The sequence below is a fragment of the Candoia aspera genome, chromosome 4, assembly GCF_035149785.1.
Source record: "Candoia aspera isolate rCanAsp1 chromosome 4, rCanAsp1.hap2, whole genome shotgun sequence".
Classification (NCBI taxonomy): domain Eukaryota; kingdom Metazoa; phylum Chordata; class Lepidosauria; order Squamata; family Boidae; genus Candoia; species Candoia aspera.
In genome coordinates, this window is record NC_086156.1 from 105,486,807 (window position 1) to 105,508,593 (window position 21,787).

The 21,787-nt window shown below is 47.0% G+C and overlaps 2 protein-coding genes across 2 annotated transcripts; both read left to right on the top strand.

The window, feature by feature from the left end:
• Positions 1-7,138: 7,138 nt before the first annotated feature.
• On the top strand, positions 7,139-8,185 carry LOC134496876 (olfactory receptor 4K3-like). The gene has a single exon (XM_063302592.1). The coding sequence runs from the start codon at positions 7,139-7,141 to the stop codon at positions 8,183-8,185; it is 1,047 nt and encodes a 348-aa protein (XP_063158662.1).
• An 8,219-nt stretch (positions 8,186-16,404) lies between these two features.
• Positions 16,405-17,651, top strand: LOC134497437 (olfactory receptor 4N2-like). The gene is made up of 2 exons (XM_063303096.1): positions 16,405-17,306; positions 17,648-17,651. The coding sequence occupies exons 1-2, from the start codon at positions 16,405-16,407 to the stop codon at positions 17,649-17,651; spliced, it is 906 nt and encodes a 301-aa protein (XP_063159166.1).
• The last annotated feature ends 4,136 nt before the right edge of the window (positions 17,652-21,787 follow it).

Below are 21,787 nucleotides of genomic sequence, written 5' to 3' on the forward strand. Positions count from 1 at the left end.
GAACTTGTCATCTCTAAAGCCCTGCATAACTCAAGACGTGGATATCTGTGGGACCACCTTCTCCCAGTAGTATCTGCCAACTCAGTAAGATTGGGAAGGAAGTTCCTCTTTGGGTCCTACTTTATGAGAATGCTATCATTAAGGACCCCAGCGTAAGGCTCTCTTAGTTGCCACTCCTACCCTATGGGACATCATTTTCTCTGTAGAGCAGCCGCATTCCTCCTAGGATTCAGCAAGGTCATCCAAGAAGCCTTCAGGAAGTTGAGTGCAGATGCTGCCCTTGCATGCTGTGTTTGCTTTAATAGAAGAGTGATTTCAAGGAGCATCGAAATATGGATGGTCAACATGGTCTTTTTTTACTATTTCAATGTTTGTTATGCCTCTTGGAGCTGGCTGTGAGTGCAGTGGCCTCTGAATTAATTCATTAATGAATAAATCCCGTGACTGTACTATCAATCTCATTCATAGAGCTTAGATTTCTGCAAAACCTCACTACCAAATACCACTACCCCATGTAAAACACAGTTGGCTTCTCTGAAATAATTTATTGATGAGAACTTACAGAAAGTCTTCATCTGACCCTCCTCCTCCCCTGCTTGAGCTCCTGCCTTTTCTGTTACGAAGAATGTGTCCCGAAATATACACTGCAACTATCACTTCCTGAACTCTGTAACCATGAAGGATCACCATCCTCTCCTCCTCCTCACTGAGCCATTAGAACAATGGCAGTGGGCATGCATTTTACCAAGCTAGATGTCCAGCAGTCTTCCAATTTGATTTGCATGAAAGAGCGTTACAAGTATTTCACTGCTTCTGATTTGCATTAGGGGAGTCTGAAAATATGGTCATGTCCTTTAGATCTACCAGTGCCCCAGTAGTCTTCTTGCAATGTCTTAATCATCGTTTTACGATGGGGGGGGGTAAATTTTTGATTGAGTATTTGGACAATTTGAGGAATCTGAGGATTCTGACATCTGGGCACTCCTTCCATGTCCTCCTGAATATTGCCCCTACACCAAGCCAGAGAAATTCACCTTTAATGTGATCTGGGAAGAGTTTGATCCTGTTGGACCCGAGGAAGTGGACAGGATCCTCCAGACAGTAAATGCCACCCCTTGCCAATTAGATCCATGTCCCTCCTGGCTGGTGAAAGCAGCTCGGGAGGTGACATGTGGTTGGGTCCATGCGATGGTAAACACATCCTGGAGGGAGGGGGTGTTTCCAGCTGCCTTTAAGGAGGCACTGGTACAACCCCTCCTCAAGAAGCCATCACTGGACCCCACTGTACTGGGTAATTTTCGTCCAGTCTCCCACCTCCCCTTTTTGGGGAAAGTGGTTGAGAAAGTGGTGGCAGTACAACTCCAGAGGATTCTGGAGGAAACGGATTATCTAGACCCCTTTCAGTCAGGTTGCAGGCCTGGATATGGGACAGAAACGGCACTGGTGGCACTTATGGATGATCTCTGGCGGGAGCGCCATGGGGGTAGTGCATCCATCCTCGCTCTTCTTGGCCTCTCAGCGGCTTTCGATACCATCGACCACGGTATCCTTTTGGATCGGCTCAGGGAGTTGGGGGTGGGCGGCATAGTTTTGCGCTGGTTCACCTCCTTCCTCCAAGGCCGGTCCCAGTCGGTGGTGACGGGGGGGAGAGATCCGACCCACGAGCTCTCCTTTGTGGGGTGCCGCAGGGTTCGGTTCTCGCTCTTCTCCTATTTAACATCTACATGAAACCGCTGGGTGAGATCATCCGTCACCATGGGATGAGGTATCATCAGTATGCCGATGATACTCAATTGTACATCTCCATCCCGGGTGAGGTAAGCGATGCTGTGGCTGCCCTCTCTCGGTGCCTGGGGGCTGTAGGGAACAACAGGCTTCGGCTGAACCCTGGTAAGACGGAGTGGCTGTGGGTTAAGGGTTCCTCCGTATCCGGGACTTTGTCATCTTTAGTTCTGGATGGGGTTGCACTGCCCCAGACAGACCCGGTGTGTAACCTGGGCATTCTCATGGACTCACGGTTCCTGCTGGAAGAGCAGGTGGCAGCCGTGGCCGGAAGGGCCTTTGCACAGCTTCGTGTTGTGCACCAGTTGTGCCCTTTCCTGAATCAGGAAGCCCTTCGGACGGTCACTCATGCCCTTGTTATCTCCCATATAGACTACTGCAATGCGCTTTACATGGGGCTACCCTTGAAGAGTATCCGGAAGCTTCAGCTGGTCCGGAATGTGGCTGTGTGGGCTATTTTTGGCGCCCCTAGAAGGGCACACATAACACCTTTGCTACGTAATACCAGTTTGCTTCCGGGTCCAATTCAAGGTGTTGGTTATCACCTTTAAAGGCCTACATGGCATGGGACCGGGTTACCTAAGGGGCCGCCTCGTCCCCATATCATCACCCATCCTACCTGCTCATGCAGAGAGGGCATGCTGCGGACCCCATCAATAAGAGAATTCCATCTGGCGGGGTCCAGGAGGCGGGCCTTCTCAGCAGTAGCGCCCACCCTTTGGAACATCTTGCCCCTGGAGGTCAGATTAGCCCCATCGCTTTTAGCCTTCCGGAGGAAGTTGAAGACCTGGCTCTGCGACCAGGCTTGGGGCAGGGAGGAGAATCGACATACTTGGGGTTGGCTGGTGCCTTGAAGTGCCCCTCCTACAGGATGGTTGAAGAGATCATAGCCATCTGGATTTTATGAGCTGGGGTAGTTAAGAAATTGTTTTGGCTTTTAATGGAATTTTATTGGAATTTTACTGTGTTTTTATTTGAGTTTTTATTGTATATTTATTCGGTGTTGTAAATCGCCCAGAGTCCCTCCGGTCAGAGGAGATGGGCGGTGATGAATTTCATAAATAAATAAATAAATAAAAGCTTATATTGGACTGTTGCAGCGACCATAGTTCCTTAAATGGAACTGAAATGCAACTAGCAAATATCCATACTATTTTGGGAGCTCCCTTGCACACTAACAGGAATATACAGCTTTCTCTGGGAATTACCCATGTTTACCATCAATTTGTTCCTAATTTTGCTCCACTAATCCAACCGGTGACTTGTCTTTCTTAGACACTAGTTGCCTTCTTCGATGTTCTGTTCACATTCCAATGGTCAACAAACCACTTTGTTTGTGTTTGTTTATTTGCTTGCTTTACTTAAATATGCATTTACTTCTCAGTCCATCCCATTATCCAGGTCCAAACCACCCCTTTGCTGAGCAGGCAATGCTTCTATTTCACTTTGAGAGCTATATTTTCATCATTTGCTCCAGTATTTCAGGGCAACCTCCTGTCTCATGCAAAGAACGGTTGGCCATCAATGTTTCAGCACTGCCAGCATCTGCTCAATATCCTATCAAGGTCCAAACTGACCACAAGAATTTGGAATGCTTAATAAAGTGACAGGCTCCTTGTTTTAACTTTAGCTTGGCAGAACAAAGAAATATTTTGTTCGCTTGCTGAGATTTTGGGCACCTGGAGTTCAAATGGAGAACTCTACTCCTGGCCTTGAGTTGCATGGCCCAGCAGACATGACTCAAGCAAGCAAGCAAGCAAAGCCATATTCCATTGCAAAAGTCCACTGCAAATTTAGGCATTCTCCTCTCTTCTTCAAGTCACCTCCCTGGGTGTGCTGCTCACCAACTTTGACTCACTAACTTTTTAACAAGCCTCCTGAGCATTGTGGTGAACTTGCCCACAGAGTCACCACTGAACATATCTCTTTGCCTTATGGGATCAGAGGTGATTTGTCATGACATGGAACCACCAAGTGCCACCAAAGACTGCAATACGAGTCTTTTCTTTTTTTTTAACACTCTCTCTCCCTTCCTTTCTTATTCCTCCATCTCACTGAACATCTGAAGTCTTGATGGAAGCCACAAATCTTAGCTGAGGCACAGAAAACGAATTTCCTTCCTGGTGAGCTTGATTTTACAACTCCTTGTTCTCTGGGATCTTTTCTTTTTCCCTTAAAGGTGTTTGAGATAAATCATGACAGATTTCACAAACCCCAAGAAGCATTACAAGCTATCTAGCTATCTGAGTGAAATTCATTTTTTGTTCAACATTTGCTGCCTCTCAAGTCAACATATGCCTTTTGTGTTATTATTATAAGCACCCACATTATCCTGGTCTAGTGTCTTTGGGTGTTCTTATTTAACCATTATATTTATTGCTGAATATTATTGCTTCTGCTGTTTTAGGTAACTAACCTAAATTGACAGGTTGGGAAGATCATTCTTGGTCCTCACTAATCTTCTGCGTGTGAAGGTGAGTGTGAAATTAATTGGATGCCTCGTTTCTTGATAGAGGAAGAGAAGCCAGAAGTTACTGAAATACTACTTTTCTTGGAAAGCTGTTGCATTGCAGGCAACCGGCTTATCCACGGAGTTTCTGGCACAGGGTAATCATTGCTCTTTGATAGTGTAGAGTTATTTCTCTGCCCTTGGAAGACAATCATGCCCTCCAGAGGTTGTGGGCTCTGCTCCCATCAATCTCAGCCAGCACAGCTTTTGACTGGGGTGGGGAGGTGTCTTTTTCAACACATCCAAGGGTACCGCTTGCAGGATCTGCTGTCAGAAAGGTTGCGTGCTTTAGAGAAAATCAGAACAAGGGATGTGGGAGACAAAATGCTGAAAAGAAACTTTGCTTATCTAAGAGTCCTGAAAGGGGAAACCTGTAAACAAAAATTTAACTTAAAATCCTTGATAATGGGGACAATGAAGAAGAGATGGCCCCCAGCCCCAAGGTGAAAGCTACTCTGGAATATATACCCAGTTTAGCCCCTATTGTTGCAGGAGTGAGAAGGCGGGAAACCCTTCTAAGAAAACATGAATACTTGTGGTTGGTTGATTCAAAGTGTGCTTTAAAGGGCCAGATGGTTCTTGTCGTCATCATCATCATCATCATCATCATCATCATGAATTCTTTTAACCCTGAGCCTAGAAAACCAAATATGTAACTCTGTTTCATATAGAGGAGCAGGAGAAGAGGAATAGTTGAGAAAACCTGGCTAAAGCCACAATAGGAGCTGAGAAGAATATGTAACCCTTCAGGGAAAAGATGTGTAGACAACCTTATCTCCAGGTTTTTTCGAGCTCCTGTGTTATATCAATTATATCAGTATTCTGTCCAAGGTCAAAGAATTTTTAAATGATTGGGGGATTTTTGTGATGGGGACATCCCATATTATTACTCTTGGCAACTAGCGTGCAAGTGAGATTGAGAAAGGGATAGATTCACGCTACCCTCTCCAATCAGCATCACGGCTGAGCAAGGATTTGAAGTAGACTTCCGCTCTGATAGACAGAAGGCTACTTTCTCCCTCTGTGAAACTACCCTTTCAAGGACTTCCAGCCTATGACATCCCAGAAGGGTTGTCAATCAGGGAGCCCTTCAAATGTCTTCCCAGGACTGTCCCAATCCAACAACAGCAAGAGGGACAAGAATCAGCAGTGGCACGAATGAAGTTCAGGTCTCCCTTCAACTAATGGAAAATAATAGGGTGAGGGCTGATGTACTGTGTGGGAACAAGTAGCCAGAAAAAGCCTTCCCTGCTTGGTATGCATCGGTTTGATCCTCATCTTGCCAGCTGCTTCTTGAATCTTATTTCAAGAAAGTGGAGGAAGTAAGGAAACGGTTAGCTAAAGGAAAAATCTCCTTTGAGTGGAGCTGAGCTTTGGATATATACTCATAACTTTATGGATATATCTTTAGTTTGCTTGGTAACAGTGAAGAAGTGGTTTGCAAATGCCTTTTTCCAGAATGTTTTTCCAACTTTCTGGTCCAGTCTACATACAATCCTGGGGTCCTGCTGGTGTCTTCTCCAAGGACTACCTGAGTTCAGCCCTGCTTGCTGTTTTAGATCGGCCAAGACTGACTAGGTGCCCCTAACTAGCTAGGTGAGGAATGGGTTGCAAGGAGGAAAGGAAGAACGGCTCTCAAGCCTTAGTTATCTTTTCTTTAGTAGCTTTTTCAAGAGTAGTCAGGACTCAGTTATGCTGTTCACATGTAAATTTCCATCTGGAGGAAGTCTAGCCCAGTTGTAAACCATTGGCTTTGCACGTCATGTGCCACAATTAAAGCATCTCTATGTAATGGTTGCCTATTCTAAAACACTATCAGACTCGTGAGCAGGAATTCAAAGATATCTGATTTATTAAAGAATAGTGTGCAGGATCACAGAGAAAGCTGAGAATGATGAAAGTGTGCCAAATGCAAACTAAAAACCCTTGGTGTAAATGAGATCCCTCCCCCCGTAGAATCTTCCCAAGCTCACAATCCCAGGTGCTCCTAACGGTTTCTGATGGTCTGCGGGAAAAGGCCTTGAGCAGAGCACATAACCCAAACACATTCCATTGAAATGAACACAGATACAGAGCTTGGTACAAGGTTTCACAGCAGCTCCCTCCCAAACAGAAACACGCATCAGCGCCATGGCATGTGAAACGTTGCGATGTATACTGTACATTGAAACAGTGAACATGACACTCTACTTAAAATGAGCAGGGACAAGATAAGGGAACATATCCTGAGGAGTAGTAGCATGTGTGAATACAAAGATCTGAGTTCTGTGGATAAATAGAGACCCAGTGGTAAAAGCATCAGGCTAGAACCAGGGAGACCCTGAGCTCCAGTCCTGCCTCAGGCACAAAGCCAGCTGGGTGATCTTGGGCTAGTCACCCTCTCTCAGTCCTAGGAAGAAGAAGGCAATGACAACCCCTTCGGAAATGAGTTTATATATTAAAGAGATAATTATATATAAATACCCTGTGAACAAGTCATGAGTTAGCTTCAGTATATACCACAGTATGATGGAACATAGGATAACTATGAGTTGTATAATTTCTGCTTACTCTCTTCAGTTCCTGTACAGAAAGGGTTAGAAAGTTTTTTCTGAATAGACAAAGACTAAATAATACAGGTTTTGGAGAATGGCCTGTTTCCCCATGTAGACAAACCTATGAGCAGAAGTGAAGAATCCACCTTGTGTTGAATGGAACTGAGAGGATGTGTAATGTCTGGATCACTAGGACAGATAAGAAGGCAGCTGATCCACAAATCAACTTTGACTTGACTTCATCTCTGTTGGAAGTAGCTCATTCATGGTCTGTTTTCCCCTCCCAATTTTCTCACTGATAGGTAAGAAGTGGATGGCATGGAGAAACAAGACTACAGTGACCGAATTTGTTTTGCTGGGCCTCTCTCCATCTTGGGAAATGCAGCTGTTCTTGTTTATCTTCTTCCTCCTCCTTTATGCAGTAACGCTCTTCAGCAACATCTTCATCGTCTTGGTGATTTCAAAGAACCACCACCTTTTTAACTCGCCCATGTTCTTTCTGTTGAGTCATCTGGCTCTCCTAGATATCGGCTTGGCCTCCTTTGCAACCCCCAGGGCTCTCCTTGGTTTCCTTACCCAGTGTCAAACTATCTCCTTCCAGAGCTGCATGACACAAATCTTTCTCATTCACCTCTTTGCAGGTGGTGAGATGCTTTTGCTAACAGTTATGGCCTATGATCGATACGTGGCCATCTGCCACCCTCTCCACTATGCCTCAGTCATGAGCCGGCACCACTGCATGGGATTTGTGCTAGCCTCTTGGGCTGGTGGGCTCCTCCACACCAGTGTGCAGTTGGGCTTCACCATAAGTGCGCCATTCTGTGGACCCAATCAGGTAGACAACTTCTTCTGCGATATTCCCTTGATCATCAAGTTAGCCTGTGTGGACCCCTATCCCTTAGAGGTCATGATGGTGACCAACAGTGGCATCTTATCTTCGGTGTGCTTTGTGGCATTGCTTGTCTCCTATGGACTCATACTCTCCACAGTCCATTCCAGACACCCCTCTGAGGGGTCCTCTAAGGCTTTCTCCACATGTACTTCACATCTCATGGTGCTCATCATGTACTTTGGGCCTTGCATATTCATTTACGTGCGTCCACATACCCGTTTCATGTTTGACAAAGTGATTTCTGTCTTCTATACAAATGTTACCCCTTTTCTCAATCCTGCCATCTATGCTCTGAAGAATAAGGAGATGAGGGCTGCCATGGCGAGGCTGGTGGCAAGACATTCAGGACAGGTCTCTGCACAAGTTCATGCTAATCCAGCAGGAAGACTTTCCTGGTGGAGACACACGAGGAAATGGTGTCCACGCAGGACAGTCTTGAACTCTGTGTCATTGTTACAAATTGTATAATCTATGGATTCTTGAATTAAAGGACTGATTGAAATAAAGAGTCAAAACAGTAAAATGGTACAAGAGTTACCATGAATCCCATTTTATTTAGGGACAATTATAACTTTATGCATTTTTACCTTCATGAACTATAGAACAAAGTTCTCACTTTTAAACCCCCCTTTGCCAGGTATTGTGACACTTGCCTTCACAGGTGAGATTTATTTATGTATTTATTAAATGTCTCTGTTGCCCATCTTGTGTACAACAACTCTTTACCGCATGGGAGATATGATGACAACCAAAGATGTCTTTCAGATACCCAGTCTGCCCTACAGCCCTGCAATTTCCCCATAATCCCCCATTGCTGCTTATCTTCTTGATATCAGCCAAGGACAACTGGGTGCTATCACTTTTCTGGGCAATGCCTTTGAGATGAGCTTAATACTTGGAAACTGTTTCCATGCCATTTTCTTGCCAATGTCATGGAAATGGTGCCGTTGGTTTCTTCTAGGATTTTTGACCTCTCAACCTAGCAGGTAGCACTGGGATTCTGGGATTGTCCCCCATATAAGCTTGAACTGGGCTTGACCCTTGTTATCTTCTGGGCTCAGGAAAAATAAAGGCAGGTATAGTCTTTCATTATGCTAGCCTTATATTGATATAATTGATTGGTACAAGAGTAACAATCTTAGAGAAGGTTTCCAAAATTATTTACATTCTTCACTTTTCATTTTAGAACACTGTTAATGCATACATACTGGCCTACACATGAAATGAATATAATAATTTTGTAACGTCTGGCCTATATTTGAGCCGGAATGTGCAGGGCTTCCCCGAGGCCTGAAAAATATTTCAAGGGGTCCTCCAGAGTCAAAAAGTTGAGAAAGGCCGCTTGGATCCTTCACTATGCAAGACTCACAGCCTGCAGGGCTGAAAACCCCCATCACTCACCATCCTGCACCATGGCAGAACCAAAGTTCTCTTCTGCCTTACCTGTTAAATTTGCAGATTGTGCTGAAGGGAGGAAGTGCAGACTCTGCCCCACATCGATTCTCCTGAAAGTCACCAAGGACTTGACAGGAGGCTGGGTACCAGTGCTGGTGAATGAATCCTCGACAGAAAGTGTGGTGTTGCTGGCCTTTATTGAGGCAGTGTAGCACCCTCTGCCCAAGCAATCATTGCTTGACTTGGTTAGTTTGGGGAACTAGTGATGTGTCTCAAGCCTGCCTTTAACAGCAAAAGTTATTCAGGAGGTAGAAGGGCTGCAGTTGCAGAGAGCCCTGGAGAAAATGAATTATCGGGAACTTTTCCAGTCAGGATCCAGGCTGAGCTACAGTACGAAGATGACACTGATTGCTCTTTGGGATGATGTAAGGTAAGACCAGAAGGGGGGAAGTGTGAGCTGACTAGTCCTCTTTGGTTTCAGACCTGCCTTTGATACCCCCATTCACGATATCCTTCTGAAGCATCTCTGAAGGTGTGGAATGGGTGGTCCAGTGTTACAGTGGGCCTCTTCCTTCCTCCAGGGCCTGGTGTATTTGGTGGTGGTGGGAGAGAAAAGGTTGAGGTGGAATGCTCTGCACTCTGCAGTTCCACAGGGACGAAGCGTCCTCTACTATTTAACATGTATGTGAAGCCTCTGTAAGAGGACATACATCAACATGGGGTCAGATATCACCAGCCTGTGGTGATACTTGTGTACCTCAGCTCTGACCTGAAAATGAAATGTGATCAAAGCACTGTCCCAGTTCCTCCCAGTCCAGAGGAACACACCCAGGCTCAATCCATGGAAGACAGAATGGCTGTGGGCTCAGAGGCCCACTTCTTTTGGGTTCATGGGTTCTGCATAGAGTTGTGCTGCCCCGTTATGGATTGAAATCCAGGCATCCTTCTTGTCTCATCGTTCTTGCTCAGTGACCAGGTGGCAGCTGTGGACATGCGGCCCTCGCACACCTCAGTTTTGTGAACCGGTTATCACCTTCTTCAACCAGGAAGCCCTGTGCATGGTCACTCATGCCTTAATTACTTCTAGGTTGGAGTACTGCAATGCATACATGGGGCTGCCTTTAAAGACCACTTGGAGTTGACAACTGGCCCAGAATGCAGTGTCTAAAGTAGTTAGGGGCATTCTTCAGTTTGCCCATGTAACACCGTTACTGCACTGGTTAACAGTGGGTTTCTGGAGGTTATTGAACTTGTCATCTTTAAAGCCCTGCATAACTCAGGACATGGATATCTGTGGGACCACCTTCTCCCAGTAGTATCTGCCAACCCAGTAAGACTGGGAAGGAAGTTCCTCTTTGGGTCCTACTTTATGAGAATGCTATCATTAAGGACCCCAGCGTAAGGCTCTCTTAGTTGCCACTCCTACCCTATAAAAAGGTAAAGGTTTCCCTTGACGTAAAGTCCAGTCGAGTCCGACTCTAGGGGGCGGTGCTCATCTCCGTTTCTAAGCCTTGGAGCCGGCGTTGTCATAGACACTTCCGGGTCATGTGGCCAGCATGACGACTCGGAACGCCGTTACCTTCCCGCCGAAGCGGTACCTATTGATCTACTCACATTTGCATGTTTTCGAACGAAATATGGATGGTCAACATGGTCTTTTTTTACTATTTCAATGTTTGTTATGCCTCTTGGAGCTGGCTGTGAGTGCAGTGGCCTCTGAACTAATTCATTAATGAATAAACCCCGTGACTGTACTATCAATCTCATTCATAGAGCTTAGATTTCTGCAAAACCTCACTACCAAATACCACTACCCCATGTAAAACACAGTTGGCTTCTCTGAAATAATTTATTGATGAGAACTTACAGAAAGTCTTCATCTGACCCTCCTCCTCCCCTGCTTGCGCTCCTGCCTTTTCTGTTACGAAGAATGTGTCCTGAAATATACACTGCAACTATCACTTCCTGAACTCTGTAACCATGAAGGATCACCATCCTCTCCACCTCCTCGCTGAGCCATTAGAACAATGGCAGTGGGCATGCATTTTACCAAGCTAGATGTCCAGCAGTCCTCCAATTTGATTTGCATGAAAGAGCGTTACAAGTATTTCACTGCTTCTGATTTGCATTAGGGGAGTCTGAAAATATGGTCATGTCCTTTAGATCTACCAGTGCCCCAGTAGTCGTCTTGCAATGTCTTAATCATCGTTTTACGATGGGGGGGGTAAATTTTTGATTGAGTATTTGGACAGTTTGAGGAATCTGAGGATTCTGACATCTGGGCACTCCTTCCATGTCTTCCTGAATATTGCCCCTACACCAAGCCAGAGAAATTCACCTTTAATGTGATCTGGGAACAGTTTGATCCTGTTGGACCCGAGGAAGCAGACAGGATCCTCCAGACAGTAAATGCCACCCCTTGCCAATTAGACCCATGTCCCTCCTGGCTGGTGAAAGCAGCTTGGGAGGTGACATGTGGTTGGGTCCATGCGATGGTAAACACATCCTGGAGGGGGTGTTTCCAGCTGCCTTTAAGGAGGCACTGGTACAACCCCTCCTCAAGAAGCCATCACTGGACCCTACTGTACTGGATAATTTTCATCCAGTCTCCCACCTCCCCTTTTTGGGGAAAGTGGTTGAGAAAGTGGTGGCATTACAGCTCCAGAGGATTCTGGAGGAAATGGATTATCTAGACCCCTTTCAGTCAGGTTGCAGGCCTGGATATGGGACAGAAACGGCACTGGTGGCACTTATGGATGATCTCTGGCGGGAGCGGCATGGGGGTAGTGCATCCATCCTCGCTCTTCTTGGCCTCTCAGCGGCTTTCGATACCATCAACCATGGTATCGTTTTGGATCGGCTCAGAGAGTTGGGGGTGGGCGGCGTAGTTTTGCGCTGGTTCACCTCCTTCCTCCAAGGCCGGTCCCAGTCGGTGGTGATGCGGGGGAGAGATCCGACCCACGACCTCTCCTTTGTGGGGTGCCGCAGGGTTCAGTTCTCTCTCTTCTCCTATTTAACATCTACATGAAACCGCTGGGCGAGATCATCCGTCACCATGGGATGAGGTATCATCAGTATGCCGATGATACTCAATTGTACATCTCCATCCCGGGTGAGGTAAGTGATGCTGTGGCTGCCCTCTCTCGGTGCCTGGGGGCTGTAGGGGTCTGGGTGGGGAACAACAGGCTTCGGCTGAACCCTGGTAAGACGGAGTGGCTGTGGGTTAAGGGTTCCTCCGTATCCGGGACTTTGTCATCTTTAGTTCTGGATGGGGTTGCACTGCCCCAGACAGACCCGGTGTGTAACCTGGGCGTTCTCATGGACTCACGGTTCCTGCTGGAAGAGCAGGTGGCAGCCGTGGCCGGAAGGGCCTTTGCACAGCTTCGTGTTGTGCACCAGTTGCGCCCTTTCCTGAATCAGGAAGCCCTTCGGACGGTCACTCATGCCCTTGTTATCTCCCATATAGACTACTGCAATGCGCTCTACATGGGGCTACCCTTGAAGAGTATCCAGAAGCTTCAGCTGGTCCAGAATGCAGCTGCCTGGGCTATTTTTGGCGCCCCTAGAAGGGCGCACAAAACACCTTTGCTACGTGATACCAGTTTGCTTCCGGGTCCAATTCAAGGTGTTGGTTATCACCTTTAAAGCCCTACATGGCATGGGACCGGGTTACCTAAGGGGCCGCCTCTTCCCCATATCATCAGCCCATCCCACCCGCTCATGCAGAGAGGGCATGCTGCGGACCCCGTCAATAAGAGAATTCCATCTGGCGGGGTCCAGGTGGCGGGCCTTCTCAGCAGTAGCGCCCGCCCTTTGGAACATCTTGCCCCTGGAGGTAAGATTAGCCCCATCGCTTTTAGCCTTCCGGAGGAAGTTGAAGACCTGGCTCTGCGACCGGGCTTGGGGCAGGGAGGAGAATCGACATACTTGGGGTTGGCTGGTGCCTTGAAGTGCCCCTCCTACAGGATGGTTGAAGGGATCATAGCCATCTGGATTTTATGAGCTGGGGTAGTTAAGAAATTGTTTTGGCTTTTAATGGAATTTTATTGGAATTTTACTGTGTTTTTATTTGAGTTTTTATTGTATATTTATTCTGTGTTGTAAACCGCCCAGAGTCCCTCTGGTCAGAGGAGATGGGTGGTGTTGAATTTGATAAATAAATCAATAAATGAAAGCTTATATTGGACTGTTGCAGCGACCACAGTTCCTTAAATGGAACTGAAATGCAACTAGCAAATATCCATACTATTTTGGGATCTCCCTTGCACACTAACAGGAATATACAGCTTTCTCTGGGAATTACCCATGTTTACCATCAATTTGTTCCTAATTTTGCTCCACTAATCCAACCGGTGACTTGTCTTTCTAAGAAACTAGTTGCCTTCTTCGATGTTCTGTTCACATTCCAATGGTCAACAAACCACTTTGTTTGTGTTTGTTTATTTGCTTGCTTTACTTAAATATGCATTTACTTCAGTCCATCCCATTATCCAGGTCCAAACCACCCCTTTGCTGAGCAGGCAATGCTTCTATTTCACTTTGAGAGCTATATTTTTACCATTTGCTCCAGTATTTCAGGGCAACCTCCTGTCTCATGCAAAGAACGGTTGGCCGTCAATGTTTCAGCACTGCCAGCATCTGCTCAATATCCTATCAAGGTCCAAACTGACCACAAGAATTTGGAATGCTTAATAAAGTGACAGGTTCCTTTTTTTAACTTTAGCTTGGGAGAAGAAAGAAATATGTTGTTCGCTTGCTGAGATTTTGGGCACCTAGAGTTCAAATGGAGAACTCCACTCCTGGCCTTGAGTTGCATGGCCCAGCAGACATGACTCAAGCAAGCAAGCAAAGCCATATTCCATTGCAAAAGTCCACTGCAAATTTAGGCATTCTCCTCTCTTCTTCAAGTCACCTCCCTGGGTGTGCTGCTCACCAACTTTGACTCACTAACTTTTTAACAAGCCTCCTGAGCATTGTGGTGAACTTGCCCACAGAGTCACCACTGAACATATCTCTTTGCCTTGTGGGATCAGAGGTGATTTGTCATGACATGGAACCACCAAGTGCCACCAAAGACTGCGATACGGGTCTTTTCTTTTTTTTAACACACTCTCTCTCTCCCTTCCTTTCTTATTCCTCCATCTCACTGAACATCTGAAGTCTTGATGGAAGCCACAAACCTTCGCTGAGGCACAGAAAAAGAATTTCCTTCCTGGTGAGCTTGATTTTACAACTCCTTGTTCTCTGGGATCTTTTCTTTTTCCCTTAAAGGTGTTTGAGATAAATCAGGAAAGTTTTCACAAACCCCAAGAAGCATTACAAGCTATCTACTATCTGAGTGAAATTCATTTTTTGTTCAACATTTGCTGCCTCTCAAGTCAACATGAATCCTCCATTTACATCTGCCTTTTGTGTTGTTATTATTATAAGCGCCCACATTATCCTGGTCTAGTGGCTTTGGGTGTTCTTATTTAACCATTATATATATTGCTGAATATTATTGCTTCTGCTGTTTTAGGTAACTCAGCTAAATTGACAGGTTGGGAAGGTCATTCTTGGTCCTCACTAATCTTCTGCGTGTGAAGGTGAGTGTGAAATTAATTGGGTGCCTCGTTTCTTGATAGAGGAAGAGAAGCCAGAAGTTACTGAAATACTACTTTTCTTGGAAAGCTGTTGCATTGCAGGCCACCGGCTTATCCACGGAGTTTCTGGCACAGGGTAATCATTGCTCTTTGATAGCGTAGAGTTATTTCTCTGCCCTTGGAAGACAATCATGCCCTCCAGAGGTTGTGGGCTCTGCTCCCATCAATCTCAGCCAGCACAGCTTTTGACTGGGGTGGGGAGGTGTCTTTTTCAACACATCCAAAGGGTACTGCTTGCAGTATCTGCTGTCAGAAAGGTTGCGTGCTTTAGAAAGGGAAGAAAAGGATTCGATAAAGGAAAAATCTCCTCTGAGTTGAGCTGAGCTTTGGTTAACTTTATGGATATATGTTTAGTTCGCTTGGTAACAATGCAGAAGTGGTTTGCAAATGCCTTTTTCCAGAATGTTTTTCCAGCTTTCTGGTCTGGCCTACAATCCTGCTGTTCTGGTTGTCTCTTCTCCAACTACTAACTGGGTTCAACCCTGCTTGCTTTTTGAGACCAGCCAAGACTGACTAGGTGCCCCTAACTAGCTGTGTGAGAGAAGTTTGCAAGGAGAAAAGGATGAAGCGCTGAAAGATAGCATGGGCCTCTCTTTGTCATGTTCACTGTTTCAATGTAGTTCATACATCGCAAGGTTTCACATGCCATGGTGCTGACGCGCATTTCTGTTTGGGAGGGAGCTGCTGTGAAACCTTGTACCATGCTCTGTATTTCGAATCAGGACAGTGGAATGTGTCTGGGTTATTTTCTCTGTTCAAGGGCTTTTCCCGCAGACCATCAGAAACCATTAGGAGCACCTGGGAGTGTGGACTTGAGAAGACTCTATGGGGGGAGGGATTTCATTTGCACCGAGGGTTTTTAGTTTGAATTTCCCGCGCTTTCATCATTCTCAGCTTTCTTTGTGATCCTGCATACTATTCTTCAATAAATCAGATACCTTTGAAACCCTGCTTATGAGTCTGATGTACATTAGAATAGGCAATCATTACACCCTTGGCTTTTGATTCAGCATTGACAATGGTACCTCTGCTCCTGCCTTTTTGGGGGGAGACTCCAGTTTCCAGGGAGGGCTGCAAAACAATCTAGAGAGCTATCCTGAAATTTGCAGCTGGACCACAGGAAGCAACCTTTGGGATGGACACTGGAAGAAGTGGGTGAGAAAACATGTGGCTCACTTGGAGGGGGGTGCTGCATGCAAGGGTGCTCTGGTAAATTTTTAAGTGCCAGCATTACTGTTTCCATTCCTGCCACATTGCACTGTGCTGCTGTCTGTGGAACAGGTGATCGGCACATTAGGCATAGTGGCTCAGCTTTGCTCTCAGCAGCTTCACAGTATTCCAGAAAATTTAACAACTGGCTCTTGTGAGCTAGTGCAAGAAGGCTCCAGCACACCACCGGCTACGTGCTACATGAGCCCTGTCTTTCTGGGCCTCTGTCTTTTCGCCTATGACCACGTTGTTAAATTAGTATTACAAGAGAACAAAGTAAAGAAATCTGCAAAAGATTGATCCCTGGGACATTTTAAACCTTGAAGATGTGGGAAATTATACACATAACCAGTAGATACATACACAATGTGATTATTATTTTTCTGGGTGATGTTTTCTTCTCCATTCTGTGTATCAGCTACAGAAACTGGCCTTTACAAGATGTTCCAAGAAAATCAATCCATGGTGGAAGAGTTTGTCCTGCTGGGTCTCGCCCAGACCAGAGAAGTCCAGCTTGGCCTCTTTCTCCTCTTTCTCCTCTTTTATTCTCTGATCCTGCCAACAAACATTCTCATCATCCTGACTATCCAGAAAGAACCACAACTGAGCTCCCCCATGTACTTCTTCTTAGCCAACCTGGCTTTTTTAGACCTCTGCTACTGCTCCATCACTTCTCCCAAGATGCTGGCTGACTTCTTCTCCAGCCACAAGACCATCTCCTACAAGGGCTGCATAGTCCAGATCTTCTTTCTTCATTGGCTAGGAGGCTCTGAGGTTTTCCTTCTCCTTGGCATGGCCATTGATCGCTATGTGGCCATTTGCCACCCTTTGCGCTATACCAGTCTCATCAGCAAACTGGTCTGCTACATTTTGGTCCTGACATCCTGGTGTCTAGGGTTCATGCACTCTATTATCCAGGTAATCCTTATTCTCCCTCTACCATTCTGTGGACCTAATGAACTGAATAATTTCTTCTGTGATATCACTCAGATCATCAAGTTGGCTTGCACTGACACTTATGCACTGGAATACATCATGTTCTTCAACAGTGGCTTGGCCACCTTGATGTGTTTCATTCTTCTCCTCATTTCCTATGGGGTCCTTTTGGTCAAGGTGAGAGCAGATTCCACCAAAGGAAAGGGTAAAGCTTTTTCTACATGCATCACCCACATCATCATCATCTTCATCATGTTTGGCCCAGCTATCTACATCTATTGCCATCCCTTTCAGGAATTCCCCTTTGATAAGGTGGTGGCTGTTTTCCATACAGTGGTCTTCCCGTTAATGAACCCCATGATCTACACACTGAGGAACAAGGAGATCAAGCAAGCCATGTTGAAGTTGTTGAGCAAAATTGAAGTTCAAAGCTGATGAAGATATTTCATTATCACAGGAGTTGTGCCCTGCCCACGCTACATATACCTGCTGACGTTTTGCAGGCAAGTGTGTAATGATTGCCCTAGCCCAAATACTCAGACTCACAAGAGGCTGCTAAATGAAATCTGATTTATTAAAGAACTAAAGACAAGTACAAAGAAAGCTGAGAATGAGCAAAAGCGCGCCAAATACAAACTTAAACCCTTGGTGCAAACGTATCCCGCCTCCCTCGTAACAGCCCCGCCCGGCACAGGTGCTAGCAATCGTCAGAGTTGCTAGCCTGGGAAAGTAACCTTGAGCGCAGTAGATAAGACAAATACATTCCAAAGCAAAGCGAAAAGATAACTGTTCCCATCCTCCCCACAGAGATGAAACACGCATCCAATTAATGACATGCGAAACGTTACGATGTATCAAAGACATTGAAACGGCGAACATGACATACCGCCTCCCTAAAAATACATCTAAGGACCTGGCTTAGTGGGATAAGCAGAGTGAAAACGGGCTACCAGGACAGGGGAAGCCACATCTGGTGCAGCCACCCACTCTGGATGAGGGAAATGTTTCCAACGAACTAAATATTGTAAAGTATTGCGAAGGCGTCTAGAATCCAAAATTTCTTTAACTTCAAAGTGTTGCTGACCATCAATCATGATGGGGGTTGGAGGTGGAGGTTGGCAATGCCAGCGGTCAGAAGGAATAGTCGGTTTGAGCAAACTGCAATGAAAAACAGGGTGTAAGCGTTTGAGGTTATGAGGCAAGTCAAGTTTAAAAGTCACAGGGTTAATCTGAGCTATAATCGGGAAAGGACCCACAAATTTAGGCGCAAGTTTCTTTGAAGGTTGTGAGGACTTGAGAAACTTAGTGGAAAGGTAAACCGAGTCCCCGACTTGGAATGGAGGGTGGGGGGCCCGCTTTCGATCAGCATACAGTTTATAATCCGCTTGTGCATCAGCTAATGCCTGTTGAATTATTGGCCAGGAGTCAGCCAGTTGTGTTGTCCAATCATCTGGAGTAGTTGATCCTGCCGGAGGTTGTGGTAGATCAGGGATAGGTACAAAGTCTTTACCCTGGGCTACCCGAAATGGGGTTTGGCCAGTGCTTTGGTGCACTGCATTGTTGTAAGCCACTTCAGCAAACGGTAGGAGGTCTACCCAATTGTCCTGCTGATAATTTACAAAAGCTCGAAGGTACTGCTCCAGAGTAGAGTTAAGAGCCTCAGTGGCCCCGTCCGTTTGAGGATGCCAAGCCGTGGAGAGGGCTTGCTTCGTGCCTAACAGCTTGAGGAACGCCCGCCAAAATTGGGAGGTAAATTGTGTGCCCCTGTCCGAAATTAAGCGGGAGGGGCATCCGTGTAGCCTGTACACGTGTACCAGAAACAGGCGGGCCAATTGACGTGCTGACGGAATGGACACGCAAGGGATGAAGTGAGCTTGTTTAGAGAAATAATCTTTGACCACCCAAATGACTGTTTTGCGCTGGCTGGGTGGCAGTTCTACAATGAAGTCCATGGAGATTTCCTCCCAAGGGGAAGAAGGGGCAGCCACCGGCTGTAGAAGGCCCTGGGGCTTACCCACCTTGCGTTTAGACATTGCACACACAGTGCAGGAGGCAATGTAGTCCTTGACATCTTTACGCAATGTGGGCCACCAAAACTGCCTCCGAACCAGGTGCAAGGTTTTTACAAACCCAAAGTGACCGGCGAGCTTGTCATCGTGTGAGCGTAGTAACACATCTTTTCTGAGGCTTTCAGGAACATAGAGGCGGTCAGATTTCCAAGCGAAGCCTCTGTCAAAAGTAACACTGTCTTTATTCGCTAGCAACCAAGTATCCGTTTTCAGTTCTTTCAGAAACTTTTGTTGCAACTGGGAGGGAATTGACAAAGTGCTTGGCTGGGCAGCGCCCGTGGTGGGCGGCTGCTGCGCGCGCGTTTGGCTTCGCGTCACAGCCTGCATGCCCAATTGGGGCGCCGTCCATAGGGTGCTAACCACTTCTGGCGCTGCCCCAGCGTCCTGAGGTTGCCTTGACAACGCATCAGCCAAGAAGTTCTTTTTCCCCGGAATAAATTTCAATTGAAAATTGAAGCGATTGAAAAATTGAGCCCAACGGACCTGTTTGGGGCTCAGTTTCCGAGGGGCAGTAAGCGCCTCCAAGTTTTTATGATCAGTCCATACTTCAAAGGGATGATTTGCCCCCTCTAACAGATGCCGCCAAGCTTCCAACGCGGCTTTTACTGCAAACGCCTCCTTCTCCCAGACATGCCAACGTCTTTCAGTTTCGGAGAATTTCCGGGATAAGTAGGCACAGGGCTTGAGGCATCCAGTCCCGTCTTGTTGCATCAACAATGCCCCAATGGAATAATCGGAGGCATCTGCCTGTACTACAAAAGGCTTTGAGGGATCAGGATGCTGTAAAATGGGCTCCTTGACAAAAGCTGCTTTCAGCCGCTCAAACGCCGTTTGACAAGCAGGCGTCCAGCGCAACAGCGCCCCGGGATTCTTGACTCTCCGAGTATCTCCCACCCCTTTTGTTCGAAGCAGTTCAGTTAGTGGCAGGGCAATCTCGGCGAACCCCTTTATGAATAATCTGTAGTAGTTGCTGAACCCCAGGAAACTTTGCAGTTGCCTGCGGGTGCGGGGACTCTCCCAGTCCATGATAGCCTGCACCTTGGCAGGGTCCATCTCTATGCCTTTATCTGAAATTCTATACCCCAAGTAGTCAATTCGGGTCTGATGAAAGGCACATTTAGACAGTTTGGCATACAATTCAGCTGATCTGAGTTTACACAATACTTTCCTTACCAGAGCCACATGCTCTTCCATGGTTTCAGTATAAATCAATACATCATCCAAATACACCAGTACCCCTTTAAACAGATGTTCATGCAGTACCTCATTGATTAATTGCATAAATACCCCAGGGGCCCCAGCCAAACCGAATGGTAACACCTTATACTGGAAAGCTCCCAACGGGCAATTGAATGCAGTTTTCCACTCATCCCCCTCCTTGATTCGTACACGATAGTAGGCTTCTCTTAAATCAAGCTTAGAGAAGATTTTTCCCTTGGCCAGATGTGACAACATGTCCTTGATCAATGGCAAGGGATATTTGTTGGAAATTGAGACGGCATTTAATCCGCGGAAATCGGTACAAAGTCTCAATGTCCCATCCTTTTTTGGGCGAAAAAGCACCGGCGCCCCCACCGGTGAATTTGCCGGCTCAATGAATCCGCGCGCCAGATTTTTGTCCACAAAGTCTCTCAACAGGGTCAGTTCCTTTTGTGTCATGAAATAAATCTTTGGCTTGGGCAATTGGGCGTTGGGCAGCAGTTCTATGGCACAGTCCGTCTTTCGATGGGGGGGCAACTGGTCGGCTTCCTTTTCACCGAATACGTCAGCAAACATCCTGTACTCGGCCGGCAAGCCTTCCAGAGAAGGAACCGGGTAAGGCGGAGTCGCAGCTGCCGCAACCCCCACCATCTCCTCTGGGGCACCCTTCCCCTCGGCCGCTTGATAGAACCCATCCCTGAACGTGATAGTTCGGTAAACCCAGTTTATGTGGGGGTTTTGCTGCACCAACCAGGGTACCCCCAACACCACCAAGGGTCCCCCCACCGGAGCCACGACAAAAGACAACCCTTCTTGGTGGCTGCCCAGTTGCAAGGCTACGCGCCCTGTAAAATGGGTGACCGGTTTGCCCCCTGCCATGGACCCATCCAGTTGAGTAAAAGCGATGGGTCGTTGTAAAGGGAAAATGGGTAGCTCCAAAGCCGCTACCACGTCGGGGTGCATAAGACACCGGGAACACCCCGAATCAATCATGGCCCATACTTCTACAGTCTTGGATTGGGAGCCCAATTTCAATTTCACCGTGAGAATGCGGTAACTGCCACTCACCGATGGAGGCTCGCGCCCTTCCTCTACCACCTGCCCAGCGGCGCCCTTTAGAGCAGGTGGCTGGCGTTTCCCGCCGGCGGCAGGATTTCGGTCTCCCCTTCCATGTCGTAGAACATCACATCGTCTCCCTCGGCTTCAGCCACCGCGGCTTTCTGCTTCCTTGGCAATGCAGGGGACTTCGCCGATGGTTTGCCGGGCCGTTCCTCCCCCTTTGCCTTCGGGCATGCTGCTACTCGATGCCCCTCCTTACCACATCTCAAACACAAGCCTTTTGCGTACCGCTTCTCCCGCTCCTCGTCCCAGGGTCGTTGTCCCGGTTTCCCCCCGGTGCTCACTGGGCGGCTGGGTTTCACCTCCCGCCCCGACTTGGCGGTCTTCCGCTGGGCAAAGATCTCCTGGGCATGTTCAGCCCTCCCCGCCAGCAGGATCCATTCGTACAGCGTATATGGGTCGTCCCTCCCCAGGGACCAGCGCAGCACCTCCGTATTCAGGCCATCCTTGAATAGCTCGATAATGGTGGCTTGGGACCAGTCAACCACCTTCCCAGCTAG

What these genes read in the sequence shown, in the direction of transcription:
- LOC134497437 (XM_063303096.1), top strand. Translation starts at nt 16,405, where the DNA reads ATGTTCCAAGAAAATCAATCCATGGTGGAAGAGTTTGTCCTGCTGGGT.
- LOC134496876 (XM_063302592.1), top strand. Translation starts at nt 7,139, where the DNA reads ATGGCATGGAGAAACAAGACTACAGTGACCGAATTTGTTTTGCTGGGC.